Source organism: Bos javanicus, chromosome 24, assembly GCF_032452875.1.
Source record: "Bos javanicus breed banteng chromosome 24, ARS-OSU_banteng_1.0, whole genome shotgun sequence".
Taxonomy (NCBI): domain Eukaryota; kingdom Metazoa; phylum Chordata; class Mammalia; order Artiodactyla; family Bovidae; genus Bos; species Bos javanicus.
The window spans coordinates 30,612,280-30,629,752 of NC_083891.1; the positions used below are offsets into that span (position 1 = coordinate 30,612,280).

Sequence of the window (17,473 nt, forward strand, 5' to 3'; positions counted from 1 at the left end):
ATATAAGGCATATAACAGAGACTGATATTAAGAGAGATGGAAATTGGTCCAAGGATGATAGATCTGCTCCTACTTGGCAAGCCAAACAAACAGCTATTATTAGAAGAGTCAGTGGTTCTGGGGGTATGCAGGTAGAGAAAGACTGGGAAGGGAGAGAAGGAATCTTCAAGGTGATGGTAACACTCTGTATCCTGAAAAGCAGATTTGAGTTACAGAGGTAAGCATCGTCAAGGGTCTTCCCTTGTGGCTCCTAGGGTCAAGAATCTGCCCGCAATGTGGGAGACGTGGGTATGATCCCTGGGTTAGGCAGATCCCCTGGAGAAGGGAATGGCAACCAACCCCAGTATTCTTGTCTGGAGAATTCCATGGACAGAGGAGCCTGGAGGGCTACAATTCATGGACTCTCAAAGAGTCGGACATGAACTAAGCCATTAGACTAACACTTTCACTTTCTCTTAAGCATTGTCAGAATTTATCCAATGATAGATTTAAATTTGTGCATATCACAGTATATACATTTTAGCTAAAAACAAGAAAAGAGTAAAGAAATATTGATTGGCAGTTAATGATATGCACATTAATATTAAAATATTTTAGGAAGATGCCTTTGAAATGTATCAAAAATTAAGATAATTGATGAATGGATAAATCAAGTAGAGCAACTGTAAACAGTAGAATCTAGGTGGTTGGTATACAGTGTTCACAATAAACCTCAACTTTGCTATGTTTGGAAATTTTCATAATAAAACATTTTCTTGAATAAAGAAAAAATAAGACAACATATACCCTATAAATATAGTTTCAATAGTTTATTTTCTGTGAATTCTGATGTCCCCGTATCAAAATAAAACCTAAAAAAATATATATTCTTCAAGTAAATTTAAATGAGCTGGCATTAATCAACCTATGTTAAGACTATTGTTATGTAAACTCTGACTAAATTATAGCCCATGAAGATTTTTCTATGCAATTCCTAATTATATATGGCAAATAGATGGCAGTAGGCCTTACTTGGACTCAGTCTCTTCACCCAAACTTTCATTATTCCTATCTTAGTGGGATTACAATCAACAACTGAATTCTACCTCTCCTCTCACTCTTTTGCTGCTGCTAAGTCGCTTCAGTCATATCCAACTCTGTGCGACCCCATAGACGGCAGCCCACCAGGCTCCCCCATCCCTGGGATTCTCCAGGCAAGAACACTGGAGTGGGTTGCCATTTCCTTCTCCAATGCATGAAAGTGAAAAGTGAAAGTGAAGTCGCTCAGTTGTGTCCGACTCTTCTCGACCCCATGGACTGCGGCCTACCAGGCTTCTCCCTCCATGGGATTTGCCAGGCAAGAGTACTGGAGTGGGGTGCCATTGCCTTCTCTGTCTCACTCTTTTAACAACATGCAAAAAAGGGGAGAAAAAAAAAAACCCACAAACTGATAACTCAAGTCTAGATCTAGGTCAGTCCAATAAGAAACTGAGAATGAACTACTTGACTCAATAAAACAATAATCCTTGTTCTGTTTCCTACACATTATGGTTCTCCTTCAAAATAATTAGTTACTATGAGACAAAAATACTGTTCAACAACAACAAATCTTTCCTAATATTCTAGATTAATTTATTTTAGATCAGTTTCACTTCAGTATAATAAAACTGAAAATTACCACATTGCTGCTGCTGCTGCTGCTAAGTCGCTTCAGTCATGTCCGACCCTGTGTGACCCCATAAACAGCAGCCCACCAGGCTCCCCTGTCCCTGGGATTCTCCAGGCAAGAACACTGGAGTGGGTTGCCATTTCCTTCTCCAATGGGTGAAACTGAAGTTGCTCAGTCGTGTCCGACTCTTAGCGACCCCATGGACTGCAGCCTACCAGGCTCCTCCGTCCATGAGATTCTCCAAGCAAGAGTACTGGAATGGCGTGCCATTGCCTTCTCCGAATTACCACCTTAATAATGTACTAATTAGTTGTTTTTCTCTTATACCCACAAAACAATAGTAGTTGGAAAATGATTTGTTGAATGTACTTGGCCACTTATCAAATGTCTACAATTCTGTAAGAAAGAAATGCAAGTAATACAGTCACCTGGGGAAATATACATCTGAAATAAGGGAAATATCTATGATAAAACTAAACCCTGCAATGGTAGGTTAGGAAGCTTCTTACAACTTCAAAGTGTGACATTTAAAACATCTTATCAAGGAGGAAGAAAACCTATAGAATTCTTCAGAAAAATCTGTACAAGCTAGAAAAGGATAAAGTACTAATGGGAATTTTTAAATTCATGATTATTAAAGGAAACAAACCACACAAACTTTTACACCTGACACTGAACAACAGTCACATATGCATTGTTCAGACCATTACTGGAGACTGCATCCTGAGTTTTAGGACCACAGATTTGATCCAGCGTGGCATTCTCACATTGTAAATAATTATTCACCATGTTTCTTATAAGCTACATTGATTACCGTCTTGTTTCTAGCACCTTGAGTGTTTTCCTCCTCACTTCAACCCAGGATTAAACTGGACTATGGTTTGTAAGGAATTCACTGATGATATTCTTAAACTACCTGAGTAATACTATTTCAAACCTAAGTAATACTAATTTTCTAAATTAGTTGATTTGAAAGAGCATTCAAGTTCAATCCTCTCTGTGGCATTACCATATAGAACAGCTTATGCTGTTTTGTGCCCCAGGTAAAAATCTGCTGTAAAACAGATTACAATGCATCTTCAGAGTCTAGCTGCTCTGGTTTTTGCTGTTTTAAACAGGAAGGTAGGAATACTGACATTAAATCTGTTGACTAAAATTGAAACAAAGGCCAAACAAGAAAGCAGAATTCATAAGAAAACTAAATCACTGCCATTCTTTTAAGAATGAAAGTAGAAGTTTAAAAATCCCTAAAATTTACCAATGGATTTTGTTACATTTTTCTTGATTGAAATAGTTTCTAATGTATAACAAGTCAAGCTTATAGAGTGTAAATGCTGTCAAGATATTATTGTTGCTTAGTTGCTAAGTCATGTCCAACTCTTTGTCACCCTATGGACTGTAGCCTGCCAGGCTCCTCTGTCCATGGGATTTCCTAGGCAAGAATACAGGAGTGAGCTGTCATTTCCTTCTCCAGGAGGAGATCTTCCTGACCCGGGGATCAAACCTGTGCCTCCAGCATGGCAGGTGGATTCTTTACCACTGAGTCACCTTGCAGGCCACAAGATATTATTACCTGACAGTTTTCTGTTTCAAGACATTCTAGAAACCTATAAGTTCTTGCCACGAGCACCATAATCTAATAGGAAAGACAATGGATTCTACTTTGAGATCTATTGCTTGTTGAGTGCCAGCAGATTGTTCCCTTAAAATTCTGGGATTCTTAAGTTTTCTCCCTGTCTTACCTTCATCAAAATTATTTCAAAATCCATACTGCATACAAGATATGTTTTTAAAACTCTATGTAGCTATGGAGTGTTATATCACTTAGGGGTGGATATGCTACAGATTTTCAATAAAGATGAGCACTAATTCAAGAATCAGCTATGACACAGAGAGAGATCTCCATTCTCTCCAGTGTTACCAAAAGTGACCTTCCACTGGGGCATTTAGGGTCTCCATTCTCTTCAGTGTTACCAAAAGCAACCTTCCACTGGGGCATTTACAGTTCCAGCACCTCCCAAACCTGGCTGTTCAGATAGATGTTTAAGAATCACTGCTTCTAAAGAAGATTTTATCTCTTATATTAAATTCAAACACCCAAGAGAAACATAATGAGGCAGGTACATTTTTCCACTTGAAAATCAGAGCCAGAGTAGGAAGGGATGAAAAAAAAAAAAAAGAGTCTGACTACTGTCCAAACTGATCTTTCCTCTTTCATTCTACACCTTCATTCTACACCCAAAGTTTGCCCTCTGCCTCAAAGACCATCACCCACAGATACTAATGTTTCGTCCTGATCACATAAACAAGGCTGAGAAGTTTACTTAGATTTTACTACTCCAAAAAAGCAGAGAACACTAAAACAAAGAGACTCAAAACATAGCCATTAACATGGAGGTTTATAAAGAACAGGTGCGATCAAAAAAAAAAAAAAACAGTTCTGTTACAGGACAAGGTAGGTGAGAACTTGTTTTAAAAAACATAATTTTCAATTAATTCACCATGTACTGTCTCCCACAGCTTAACAGTACTTTCAGTTTTCTGATAAAACTGGTCTTGAGTAAGGTTTATCTAAACACGAATAGATAAACAGCTCAGATTTCACCCAAGTTCTTTTACCCAAGAACTTCCCAACTTACAGAGTTCCAGAGAAAACATCACTTCTTACTCATCTACTCCCCTCATTGTCACCTTCTCTCCTTAGCAATTTTTAAAAGAAATGTTACCATAACATCACCTATGTATTAATAACAAGCCTACCAAAAATATCTAATCTGAATCTAATCTTGAGGAAAAGATTACACAAAAGGATATTCTGAAAAACAACTAGCACTTAAAATTATTACAACACAATGAACAACCACAAAAGGCTAAGAACCGTTCTAAATTAAGGGAGTCTGAAAAAAAAAAAAATGACAAATAAGGGTAATACGCAATTCTTTACTAGAAACAACTTCAGGAAGCAAACTAGCCAGGAACTTGTTGGGACAACAAAGGAAATATTGTGCCTGTAATAACTTCCCATGCGTGGTAGTACGTTGCAGTTACTGCAAAGAAAAAGAAACCCTTTTCCTTAAGAGATACATGGTATTTAATGGTGCAAAGTCACAATTTCTGCAAACAACTCTTAAATGGTTCAGGAAAAAAACTATGTGTGTATTTGCGCCTGTGAATAGAGGGGAAAGAGACAAAGCCAACATGTTCCAACGTTACCAACTGATCAACAATGGTCAAGGGTACACAGGGGTTGATTTTACTAGTCTTGCCAGTTTTCTGGCAAGTTTCCGGACTTTTTCTAAAGAAGAAACTGAGGAAGAAATGAAAAGATACTCACTAGTTGTTTGACTTTAACTGCCTGTGGGATACCGGCTGGCTGCGCAAGCACGGGGCCCGGCTGCGCGAGTTTAATTTGGAGTGGAGGGCCAAGGACGGGCTTGTTGGACGTGGTCCCAGAGGAAGTAAGAATGGGTTTCACGGACGGAATGCAAACAGCTGCTGCTGAGGTTTTTCCAAAAGGTACCGAGGGGAGCGCCAGCGTCACTGCTGTCCCGGAGACAACCGGCTTTTCAGGCTGCAGAGAGACTGCTGTCACCGTGTTCTGCAGGGATGTCACCAGAGGCTTTGGAGTCTGCAGCACGACAGTTCCAGCTGTTGTCCCTCCAGGCACAGCAGCCGGACCCACAGAGTGAAGAGTCACGACTCCAGTTTTTGCTCCCTCTGGACCAGCAAGTGGTTTCAGAGTTTGTACGGACACAACTCCAGGCACCCCTGCTTCTGAACCAACAACAGCAGGCTTCTCAGCCTGGATGGAAGAAGCTGCCGTTGTTACCATGGGAGAAGGCGTTGATGTCGTGGGACAGGTAGTAGTGACCACCTCGCTAGAAGTCTGCTGAACACACTGCTGAATAAAGCTCTGGGCATTGGGCATCAATTGTCGTAAGGCAATCACACTTTTCTAGAAACAAGAAAGGAAAAAAACCAGCACTGATAACTGAGTAAGTGAGCTCTAGTAAAATAGAACTACTTTGTGTGTCATATCTTGACAACATAAAAAGTATATCAATGTTTCAGCTGAGGAAATCTAATATCAATCATTTACCTTCTGTCAATATCCAGGATATAAATAAAGCTCCAAAGTGCTTCATTTTTCAATTCATAAGTATTATGTCTCAGTATTAAGCTTATAGACCATAGTATCAATTTGGTATCAAATATTAAAACACTTTATCTTACTTATTTGTATTTATCTAAACCCCATTAATAGATCACTCATAACTTCAGTATCTACAAGTTTGTTTACAGGACAGCAGAATCTTAAAAAAACGTTTTTGTTAAATAACTTTCAGACTTTGAACAGAAACAGTCTTTACATGAAAATAAAATAACAGAAACAAGGACAATTTTCTTAATTGAGCTAGAGTATTTTCTGACTGGATTTAAAGTTTGGGTCTCTTTGTATCTTGCTGAAAAAAATAAAAACAGCTTAAACTAAAAAGTAGAAGGTTCTCCCTTTTCATCCCTGGGATTTTTATTTGCTTTTGTTTTTAAGTTAGAAAAAAAGATAAAAAAGGAGAAGGCAAGTAGACTATCTTTTGGTGAATTCTTGAGCTCTTATGGAAGATTTCCATGTTTTGGTACTTAAATTCAGTCAGACCACCTTTACTTAAGAAGCAAATGAGAACTATGGCTCCTCTTTCCTTCTTTTCCTTTTAGTTACTTCTTTTACTTTTTTTATTTAAAAAGATTGAAAAAATTTTAAACTGAAGATTTTCAATTATATATCTATAAATAGTATCAAAGGAAAGAAAGTCTCTCAACGTTATTTTCTCAAACTGTAAAAACGGGAGAAAATAAGCTGCTTTGAAAATACATGAACATATGAAGTGATGTGATTAGTTAAATTTAAGTAAGAAATCAAAGATGGAGGAGACCTGGGAAAAACACAATTGGAAAGACATGTTAAAGTAATATGACTTAAAGAGATAGCAATAAAAATATGTATGTTAAATAAATACAATATGTATGCTAAATTATCTCTTGATTATCTGGCCAGAGTTAAGCTTAAATGCCAAATCCCTCATCCCAGTGTACCATCCAACCACCAGAGTGCTCAAGGATATGAAAAAAATATTCTCAAGAAAAAAAAATGGCTCTGTTACAGTCCTTAGAAAACTATACAAAATGCAAATACTTAATAGTAATATTTGATAACTTCAAAGTAGTGTTTCATAGGCTATAGAGTCAGGCTAAATTCTAGGCCTGTGTGTTTAATCAAAAGTTAACTTGAACAATTTTCTCACCTCCAAAATGGAAAATTAAATCCAAACAATGCAAATTAAAAAAAAAACAGAAGTAGCTAGCAAAGCACAGAACACATAGTAGGTACTTACTTATCCCCTATCTTCTCCCCTACAGTGTCTCCAGAGTATGAAACATAGACTCATGTTACACAGTGTCAGTGTCACAGAGTACCTAGAGCTCACAGACCTTTTGCACTGAAAGCACCTAAGGAAGGACTGCTGCCGACTTCCCAATCATGAGGGCTACCTGGAGATGTTATCTGATGTTCAGCATCATCTGACGTTCAGCACTGTGCTAACTCTTTAATCTTCCCTTCCCAGACCAAGACTGTTCTGGCTAAAACACTCTCAGTTCAGATCAGCTATCTGGCACCCTCCTAATTAACATGGTCAGCCTCCTGGTGACAATTTCCACTATCTTAATAGCCTTCGGAAACAGCGGTGCCCCAACCCCTTTCCCACTCTTCTTTCATCTCCACGAGGTCTCACTCCTCTCCCCTAGACAACCATGCCAAATTTTTCTAAAGGCAACTCTTCATTCTGTTATTTCAAAATGTATGGGAGGACTCTTGGTTTACTATAATCTCAGGTCTTTAATAACTTTATAACTTTCAAGTCAACTCTTTTCCAGACACTAAATATACAAAAGGAACATAATTTTTCAGCCTGCCAATCAAAGCTCTTGTTATCAAAGATAACAAAGATATCAAAGATATTGTTCTCCATCAAAATCTATTTAATTCAATAAATCTTAAGAGAATGTCTAACATTATAAATTAATTTTTAAAGATAATAGCTTTCCCTAACCCAAAATATAACAGTTTTCCCACTAAATTTGGCACCACGAGGTTGACTATTTCTGACACTAAGAAATAATAGGACAAAGAAGAGACCCTACTTTTTTTAAGTTAAGAATCTTTCAGGATACAAGCATTAAATAATATAATCATTAAGTTATATTCATGAAGATGTTACTTTTGTTTTCTCAGCACGTTCCAATCCAAAGAATATGGATTATAAATGTGCTTTACAGATTACAACAGCCCTAAAGGTTTCTCCTACTGTTACTATCTTCATATTAAGTTGCTGTCATATTGAAATATTCAGATTTTAAATTACTTTAAAGTAATCCAATCCAAACAATTTCTTCAAAGTAACACATAACTTTACCTTAAGGAAAGGAACTAGGTGAGGCTGAGGTGAAGACTTGAGTTCAACATACAGTTGTCTAGTAAACTCTTCTGCTTCAATTTTTGCATCCTGAAGAATAGGAAAAAGAAAAATACTTTTAGGTTTACAAATATTTTACAAGAGGAAAAGTGTGTAATTCATGACTGGCGATATAGCAAGCTTCTAAAAGTGATAAAGTCAAAGTCTATCATTAAATACAGGTGGGTTTTTTTTGTCCCCTACAAAGTGAATAAACAGATGCTTTTTTCATATAGAATACAATGAAGCAATTATTATTATTTTTTAAGATCTCAGTAAGCAAAGTGAAAGTGAGATGAGAGCTGGCTAAATGGCAAGGCGACAGTATTAAGACCACAGTTTGTTAAGAACAAACTAAGAAGTAAAAACACAGGAGTCCTACATTACTTAGGGCAGAAAACTGAACAATCACCTGGTGTGGGGCTTGGGATTTTGTTTTGGTTTACCTTTCCAATTTTTAAATTACTTTAACTGTGACTAGACTGTATTTCTAGAATGCTATTACAAGGCCAAAATAATATACATGCCATTGTTTCAAAGGGCTTAGGAACCCTTCCATGCCACTTTGGATTCTAAACATTGCAGGGGTCTATGAGGTCTAAATTATTCTCACATTAATAACTAATCATTTTGGGGCCTTTTTCACTGTGCTGAGATTTGCACCAATGGTACAAAAGCAACACTGAATAAAACTGCTGGCAGTTTTAAATATCTGTCATATTCTACATTGCAAAGCAGGTGTGGTAAAAAAAAAACAAAAAACAGAACCAGTTCCACTTGAAAATGTCTTCGACCAAACAGTAAAATTTAATTTTACCAAATCCCAACACTTTAGTAGCCATCTTTTTAAAATACTGTGTGTAACCTAATGGGAACCACACACAGAGCAGGCAAAGTAAGATACTCAAGGAAAAGCACTTTTCCAATGAGCTGCTAGCTGAATTAGCTGTGTTTTGTTGGTTTTTTTTTTTTTTTTCGTTTACCAGAAAGAATATCAAACCAGCTGTGGTTATTCACACTGGGGTATTTTGAGAGACATTATCTCAAAAGGAAAAAAACAAATGAACCAAACCTGTCATTGTAAGGAAACAACTGTCAGTTTTGGCTGCTAATGATAAAAATCAGAGCTCTCAAGCCAAAATTAGAATTTTGGAAAATGTGTAACCATAATCCTGAGTTTGATAGCTTCTCTGTACTGAAAAAATCTTCTGATGTGATTATTAGATTACAAGTATGATTTTTTGATATTTAAAAAAACAGATTTGTCAACATTTGGAAAATCTATACAACCCACTGAACCAGTTATTTTCCAGATGACCAAATGTGAGCTGTTTCAAAAATCATACATGGTTGAAAGATCCATTCAAGGTACAAAATAAACCAGTGGACTATAAAGAATACCTATAATGATCTGGAGAAACGCTCTCAAAGTACTTTCTCAACTACCTCTTTCCATGAGGCCAAATATTCCCCACATAAGTTTATCTGACAAAAAAAACAAAAAAGTCAACCTTCTCTCCAAAGCTGTCTTTAGGCTAAGAGAAGCAAGACTAAGTAATACACACTCTGCCCTCTGGATCCCCGTGTTCCGTGTGCGCAGAATCGCATCCAGATTCAACCAGTTAAGGATGGGGTACTACAAGATTTACAACCCGTGATTGGTCAAATCCGCAGATACAGAGCCCACAGACAGGGAGGGTCAACTATGGGACTTGAGCATCCGGGGATTTTGGTATCTACAGTGGCTCCTAAAACCAAACCCCATCGATACAGGGCAATGACCGGATAGACAAGATTTACGACTCTAAGGTTTATATCATTACAGAGCTTTCAAGAAGCAAAAGTAAAGTTTATCCAAATATCCATTTAAGATAAACTTCATTTAAAAATATTTATTTATTCCCCACTTAAAACCAGTTGTGTAGATTCTTACAGAGCTTTTACTGTCCGAACTTACCAAAAGTTGCTCTACCAACTTCTTCACATTCTGCCCCATCTCCGGGGACTGGGATCCACTACACGCTAGTTTTATTAACATTGCGAGGAAGTTCTTACATTTCTTCACATTTTCTAGCATCGTCTAAATACAGAAATACAAACAGTCACAAATGTTGGCTAGAAAACAGGATTCAAGAAAACGTGTAGAGCGCTTGATTTATGTACGGTGCAAGTGAGACCTTACCGGAGAAAGGTTAGCCTGAGCAGAGGCTGAGTTCTCTGTTTTGAGATTGAGCTCATTTGAGGGGGCAGATGCTGTTCCCAAACTTGAAGGCTTCAGGGTTGTTACAGTATTCACGGGCTTTACAGGAGTAATTGTGACCACGTTAGTTGGCACAGCCACAGACTGAAATTGAAAGCAGTAGACACTGAGATACGCATCACTATGCTATGCTATGTATCATGTTACTATGCTATGTATCATGTTCACACTTCAGACTACAGATGGATCTTGACTTCCTTGCTTTTGTATTATGCTCTACTAGTCTAAGGCAATGTAAAATCATTTACCAGGTCTGGACTCTAGTACCTCTGGGTTTCATTCTCACCTATTTGTAGGTTTCATTTCTGGGTTTCATTACTACCTATTTTTCACTGACACCCAAGCATCCACTTCAGGTAAGTTACTTAATCTTGCTAACCTTCTTGATTCCTGTCCGTAAGAAAACAAGGATGGCAACGGTACCTACTATCTTGGGATTGTTTTTAAAAAACAGTGCCAAGCGCACAGTCCTTAAACATATTAATATGTCTCCAAAAAGGATCTGAAATAGTAAGTTTTTATATGAAAATACAGACTTTCCTATTCTACAATATTCTGCTTTTTAGTAAGTACAAAGCTGTGAGATCTACTGATCATCTTATATTCAGATAAGCTGCTTTTATGTAGACTTAATAGAGAAGTAATATTTTTGAAATTTGTAATAACAAATATTATGTGATTGTGTTATTTTCACATGGAAAAGAATCTCAGGTGTTTCTTCTAGCCTCTGTTAAAGGAAGAGGAGTAATTACAGCACCACCTGCAGGATAAAAAGTTAAATACAAGGAATCACAAATTGGGTATTATTTGAGACAACCATATTGAGATAAAGTACTATGCAGTTTCCTCTGAATCCTTTTGGAGATTTTCTAATAAACTTTTTTAGGTTTACAGACAGTAAATACATACTCCTTCTTCAGTGAATGTTTTGTACTCTGTCATTAATTCTCTGTACTACTATATTTAAGAAAGTGATGTTGAACTTCAGCTTTAGGACTGATGAGAGAAGTTCCTCGCGGGGACTACTGTCCCTTTTCCTTATGAAGCAAAATAAGGCAAATCTCAGGAAGAGTCCTATTTTTTGTGAGTAGAAGCATTTATAGCGTTTCTACTTTCCTTGTCAGTATTTTATCCTGTCCCAGCACAAAATCTGTCTTTTGTAACTCTTTCTAATATAGCTACTACCTGTACCTCACCTGATACTTGCACCTCTTAAGAGGCATGGAGTCACACGATCCCAGCCTTACACTACGTGTAATCACACTGCTATAATGGATGAACTGTGTTGATCATTAACTTTGCATATGCTAGACCAGGCGGGAGAAGGCAATGGCGCCCCACTCCAGTACTCTTGCCTGGAAAATCCCACGGACGGAGCAGCCTGGTAGGCTGCAGTCCATGGGGTCACTAAGAGTCGGACACGACTGGGCCACTTCACGTTCACACATTGGAGAAGGAAATGGCAACCCACTCCAGTATTCTTGCCTGGAGAATCCCAGGGACGGGGAAGCCTGGTGGGCTGCTGTCAACGGGGTCGCAGAGAGTCGGACACAACTGAAGCGACTTAGCAGCAGCAGCAACAGACCAGGCAATGCTATTGCCATGCTTTTCAAGACCACACTGGCACTGATAGGCATGTTTAGGGGACAGGAGAGAAAAAAGCTTGGGTATATGTGAAATAAATTGTGAAAAATCAGTTATACATAGTCAGTGAAATGAACTGTATGCAAATTTAACAGACTACAGAGAGCCATCCAGGTTCTAGACCCTCATTTCTAAAAAAAATACCTAAAATTGGGATCATAATAAACTTGTGGAAAATTCTGAAAGAGATAGGAATACCAGACCACATGACCTGCCTCTTGGGAAACCTGTTTGCAGGTCAGGAAGCAACAGTTAGAACTGGACATGGAACAACAGACTGGTTCCAAATTGGGAAAGGAGTATGTCAAAGCTTTATATTGTCACCCTGCTTATTTAACTTATATGCAGAGTATATTATGAGAATCACTGGGCTGGAAGAAGCACAAGCTGGAATGAAGATTGCCGGGAGAAATATCAATAGCCTCAGATATGCAGATGACACCACCATTATGGCAGAAAGTGAAGAGGAACTAAAGAGCCTCTTGATGAAAGTGAAAGAGGACAGTGACAAAAGTTGGTTTAAAGCTCAACATTCAGAAAACTAAGAACATGGCATCCGGTCTCATCACTTCATGGCAAATAGATGGGGAAATGGGAAACAGTGGCTGACTATTTTTGGGGGCTCCAAAATCACTGCAGATGGTGATTGCAGCCATGAAATTAAAAGACGCTTACTCCTTGGAAGGAAAGTTATGACCAATCTAGACAGCATATTAAAAAGCAGAAACATTACTTTGTTATCAAAGGTCCATCTAGTCAAGGCTATGGTTTTTCCAGTAGTCATGTATGGATGTGAGAGTTGGACTATAAAGAAAGCTGAGCACCGAAGAATTGATGCTTTTGAATTATGGTGTTGGAGAAGACTCTTGAGAGTCCCTTTGACTGCAAGGAGATCCAACCAGTCCATCCTAAAGGAGATAACTCCTGGGTGTTCATTGGAAGGACTGATGTTGAAGCTGAAACTCCAATACTTTGGCTACCTGATGCAGAAAGCTGACTCATTTGAAAAGACCCTGATGCTGGGAAAGATTGAGGGCAGGAGGAGAAGGGGACGACAGCGGATGAGATGGCTGGATGGCATCACCAACTCAATGGACATGAGTTTGGGTAAACTCTGGGAGTTGGTGATGGACAGGGAGGCCTGGCGTGCTGCGGTTCATGGGGTTGCAAAGGGTTGGACGTGACTGAATGACTGAACTGACTGACCTCTTGGAGTGGACACAGATATTATTCACTAATTCACTGATATTTCTATTGCTTTAGCCTACCACTAAGGAGTGACCCAGTTTAAAATATGCATCAGTCTAAATTAAGAAAAGTTATGCACGCATTACATGGAAAGAGCAATGGTAGAAAACAATGAAACAACACATATATATATTATTTTGGAACAACTACATGTACTAAATCTTTAAGAAATAGATACAATTTAAAAAACTGATAGGATTTCCCTGGTGGTGCAGTGGATAAGAATCCACCTACTAATGGAAGGGACACAGGTTTGACTCCTGGTCCAGGAAGAATCCACCTGCTGTAGAGCAACTAAGGCCACATGCCACAACTGCTGAGCCCATGTGCCAAACTGCTAAAGCCTGTGCTCCTAGGGCCGGTGCTCCGCAACAAGGGAAGCCTGTGCACCGCAGTGAAGAGTAGCCCCTGCTTGCCGCAACTAGCGAAAAGCCCATGTAGCAACGAAGACCCACCCAGCATGTCCAAAAATAGATGAATATTTTTCAAAAGGTAAAAGAAATGATATACTCAAAGTACTGCAAAAGAGAAAATCTTTCATAAAATAATCTTATAAATTCTTCAACTTCATATTTTCCTGGTGCCTCAACATCCCACAAACAGGCTATGAACACCTTGCCCAGGTGACCCCGTGTGATAAGGCTGGTCCCTCCTACAAGTTCTCTTTCTGCCCTCCTGACTGTGACCTAGTGCCATTCAAACACACCAGTGAAATTCAATCCATACAAACTCTCAACAAAGCCACTTGCCCCCCACGTCCTCATTCTCTCTCGGGATACCACCTGTTTGGATAAGCCTGCCCCAGGTCTCCTTCCACATGCCCCCTTGAATGGTGTGCCATGCCCCCTCTTCTAAGACCTGCAGTATTATAAATCTCTTTCACTTTCACATACCTCCCTGTGGTGGTATTTGGTGTCCACATCTGACTGATCATCAAAACAAAATCCCCTTTTAAGAAACATAATTACTTCTTACAATACAGAGCAGACATCAGTAGGCCTAAATTCATGCTCTTTGGCCCAATGATCTCCTTAAATAACCCAATAATCTCCTTAAATAACTTGGGTTATTATTAGGGGGAACCTAGAGTTTGGGACAATCAGCACAGAGGTAATAAAGAACAGTTTCCAGAGTCAGACAGAGACCTTGACTCAAATGGCCCTCTGCTACATATTAGCAGAAATCATGCAAATTTCCTAACTTCTCTAAACCTATTTTCACACACATAAAATGGAGATAATACTTCCTCATAGAGTAGTCACAGGACGAAATGAAGTGAGGTGAGGGATGTAAAACACTTAAAGTGGTCAACATATTAAGTGCTCAATAAATGGTAGCCATTATTAGGGAAAAGAAAAACTAAGTTTAAAATCAGATTCACTGCTCATCATCTCTGTTAGAGGAAGTAATATCGTTAAACAATTTTGAAACCTTAAACACCAAGTTTAAGCATGGGATTTCACATAACATGTTCCAGAAAGATGTCCCTTCTATACAGCAAAGGAAGGACAACAGTGGTCCCATGACCATGGGATCCACTGATTGTGTCATATCTGGCAGGACCCAGAAGCTGCCTGCTTAGTTTAGAACAGCCTGCAGAAACCAGGTGCAGTGAGAACTCAAAGACAATACTCTTTGAAGACAGAATTCCATCCTCCATCTTCTAAGACTTAGGTGTACTCACTGAATCAAAAAATTTTATATGGACAAAAATAAGAAAAATCAAAAAATCAGAGTAGAAGGATGAATGGATCTACTTACTATTACTCCCAAAAACCCACTGGGGGCCTCTGTGCTTTCTGTTCCTGCCCACAGTGCGCACGCTTTCACCAAAGAACGTAACAGGAGTCCCAAGGAAGTAGACACTATGGCTGCCTCATGGGGACTTCAAGGTCGCATTATCTACCAACCAGCAGGAAAGAGAATCATTACCATGACAGGGGTAACAGACCTGCCATCTGGCATAGGGAGGGTTCCTTTTATACAGTGAAGGTCAAGGAGTTTATGCAGTGAACGGGTGATTCACTTACTGGCTCTTGGTTATTTCCTTGTCCAATTATGGCGATAAATGGACAAGTGCCACAACTCTTGCCTAAAAAGACTGTGGTAGGGCTTCCCTGGTGCTCAGTGGTAAAGAATCCACCTGCCATTGCAGGAGACATGGGTTTGATCCCAGATCCAAGAAGATCCCACATGCTGTGGAACTAAGCCAGTGCACCACAACTGTTGAGCTTGTGCTCTAGAGCCCAGGGATCCCACCTACTGAGCCCACGTGCCACAATTATTGAAGTCTACACACCCTAGAGCCTGTGTTCCACAACAAGAGAAGTCACCACAATGAGAAGCCTGTGCACCACAACTAGAGAGTTAGCCTCCATTCTCTGCAACTAGAGAAAAGCCCACACACAGCAATGAAGACCCAATACAACCATAAAGAAATAAATAAACTTCTATAAAAAAAAAGACTGCAATTTGGACCTCAGATCCCTCAGGGATAAAAGTCTGATCACACTACCAGTTAAGACCCAACAGAATTTGTAGTTAAGAATGGGAGGAATCCAGAATGGATGGTGGACGGACATAATGATGTCAGCTGCAGCGGTGGGGACTTTAGTACACCTTATTAACTTCCTCTTCTCTGCTTCCCCAAGGAATAAACCTATTAGAATCCAAGGAGAGTTGGTTTCCAACATGTATGAGGACATAGGTCCCAGTGCTTCAAAGGAGGAGACTGCGATATACCATCACAAAGAAAGATATGTGTCATCCTAGCTGTTGCTGCTGCTGCTAAGTCGCTTCAGTCATGTCCGACTCTGTGCGACCCCATAGACGGCAGCCCACCAGGCTCCCCGTCCCTGGGATTCTCCAGGCAAGAACACTGGAGTGGGTTGCCATTTCCTTCTCCAATGCAGGAAAGTGAAAAGTGAAAGTGAAGTTGCTCGGTCGTGTCCGACTCTTAGCGACCCCATGGACTGCAGCCCACCAGGCTCCTCTGTCCATGGGATTTTCCAGGCAAGAGTCCTGGAGTGGGGTGCCATTGCCTTCTCCAAGGGGATGCTATTTAGGAAGATGATAGTTGTCAATTCCTTCAGAATCTGTCACAGCTACAGAGCATTACCTTGCCATGAACACAACTCTCCCTGGAGAGTCCACATCCAGTGAATGATCACAGAGGGGGAATTGTGGTTCACCCAACCAAGGTGGCACTCGGTGAGACAACTCTTGACAGGCCACACTTGCTCCAGAGTTCCCCATCAGGGTGGCCAAGGCATTATTGAGCCTGCATTTAGTTCAAACTCCTATTCTCCTTCCCTTCCACAGCTATCAATCCTTTATAAACACCCCAGACACCAAAATTCTGTCCCAGCACCTGCTTATAGACCCTGGGACACATAAACATTAGACACACCTTGTATTAATTTAATACATTCAAATAAACATGATATTCCAAGAATATATACCATGTTCATCTTGTGTTTCCCATACTTCCAACAGTTTCCAGTTTAGTAAGTGTCCTTATATATCAGTGGATTGTTCTCTTCAGGAAATAGCTAACAACAAATAATAACAAAATATGAAAATATAACCAGGGTGCACATGACCACAAGTCACAACTTACTTGCGCTGGGGAAGGCTTCGGAACAGAGGTTACCACAGTAGTTCCTACTTGTGCCAATTGTTTAACAGGTGCCACTGCCACTTTCTTGATTAACTGTGAACTAGAATTCTTGGGGAAGGGGGAGATGATAGAGAGTCATCAATATTAGCAATTTAAAATCAATCAGTATTATAGCAAACATCCAAACACTTTACCACAACAAACTTCTTTGTTATAACTTGCTTTATAATCTTATGAACTTTATGCATATTTTCTACTATTAACCTAACCAGTAAATTGTTACTAGGGCTTCCTGATGGCTCAGCAGGTAAAGAGTTGACTTAAGATTCCTAAATATCACAGTATTTCAGCATTAAAATCTTTGAATTTTACTCTTTGATTCTCACAGAAAACATAGATTCTTTTTTTCTGTCATTTCCATTGCTGATATCCTTTCAGTCTTTTAAAAAAATATCACTAATTAAATTTTTTTATTGTGATATAATAGAAATATAACATTGCATAAGTTTAAAGTGTGTGATGTGTTGATTTGATACATTTATATA

General features: G+C 39.1%; 1 protein-coding gene across 1 annotated transcript in view; it reads right to left on the reverse strand.

The window, feature by feature from the left end:
• Positions 1–17,473, reverse strand: part of TAF4B (TATA-box binding protein associated factor 4b) — a 112,048-nt gene that overhangs the window by 72,273 nt on the left and 22,302 nt on the right. The window contains exons 3-7 of the mRNA XM_061399705.1: positions 16,929–17,036; positions 10,340–10,501; positions 10,115–10,237; positions 8,119–8,208; positions 4,983–5,603 (exon numbers count right to left, since the gene is read on the reverse strand). Coding sequence (XP_061255689.1) covers positions 4,983–5,603; positions 8,119–8,208; positions 10,115–10,237; positions 10,340–10,501; positions 16,929–17,036 — 1,104 coding nt within the window. The remainder of the gene's footprint in view (positions 1–4,982; positions 5,604–8,118; positions 8,209–10,114; positions 10,238–10,339; positions 10,502–16,928; positions 17,037–17,473) is intronic.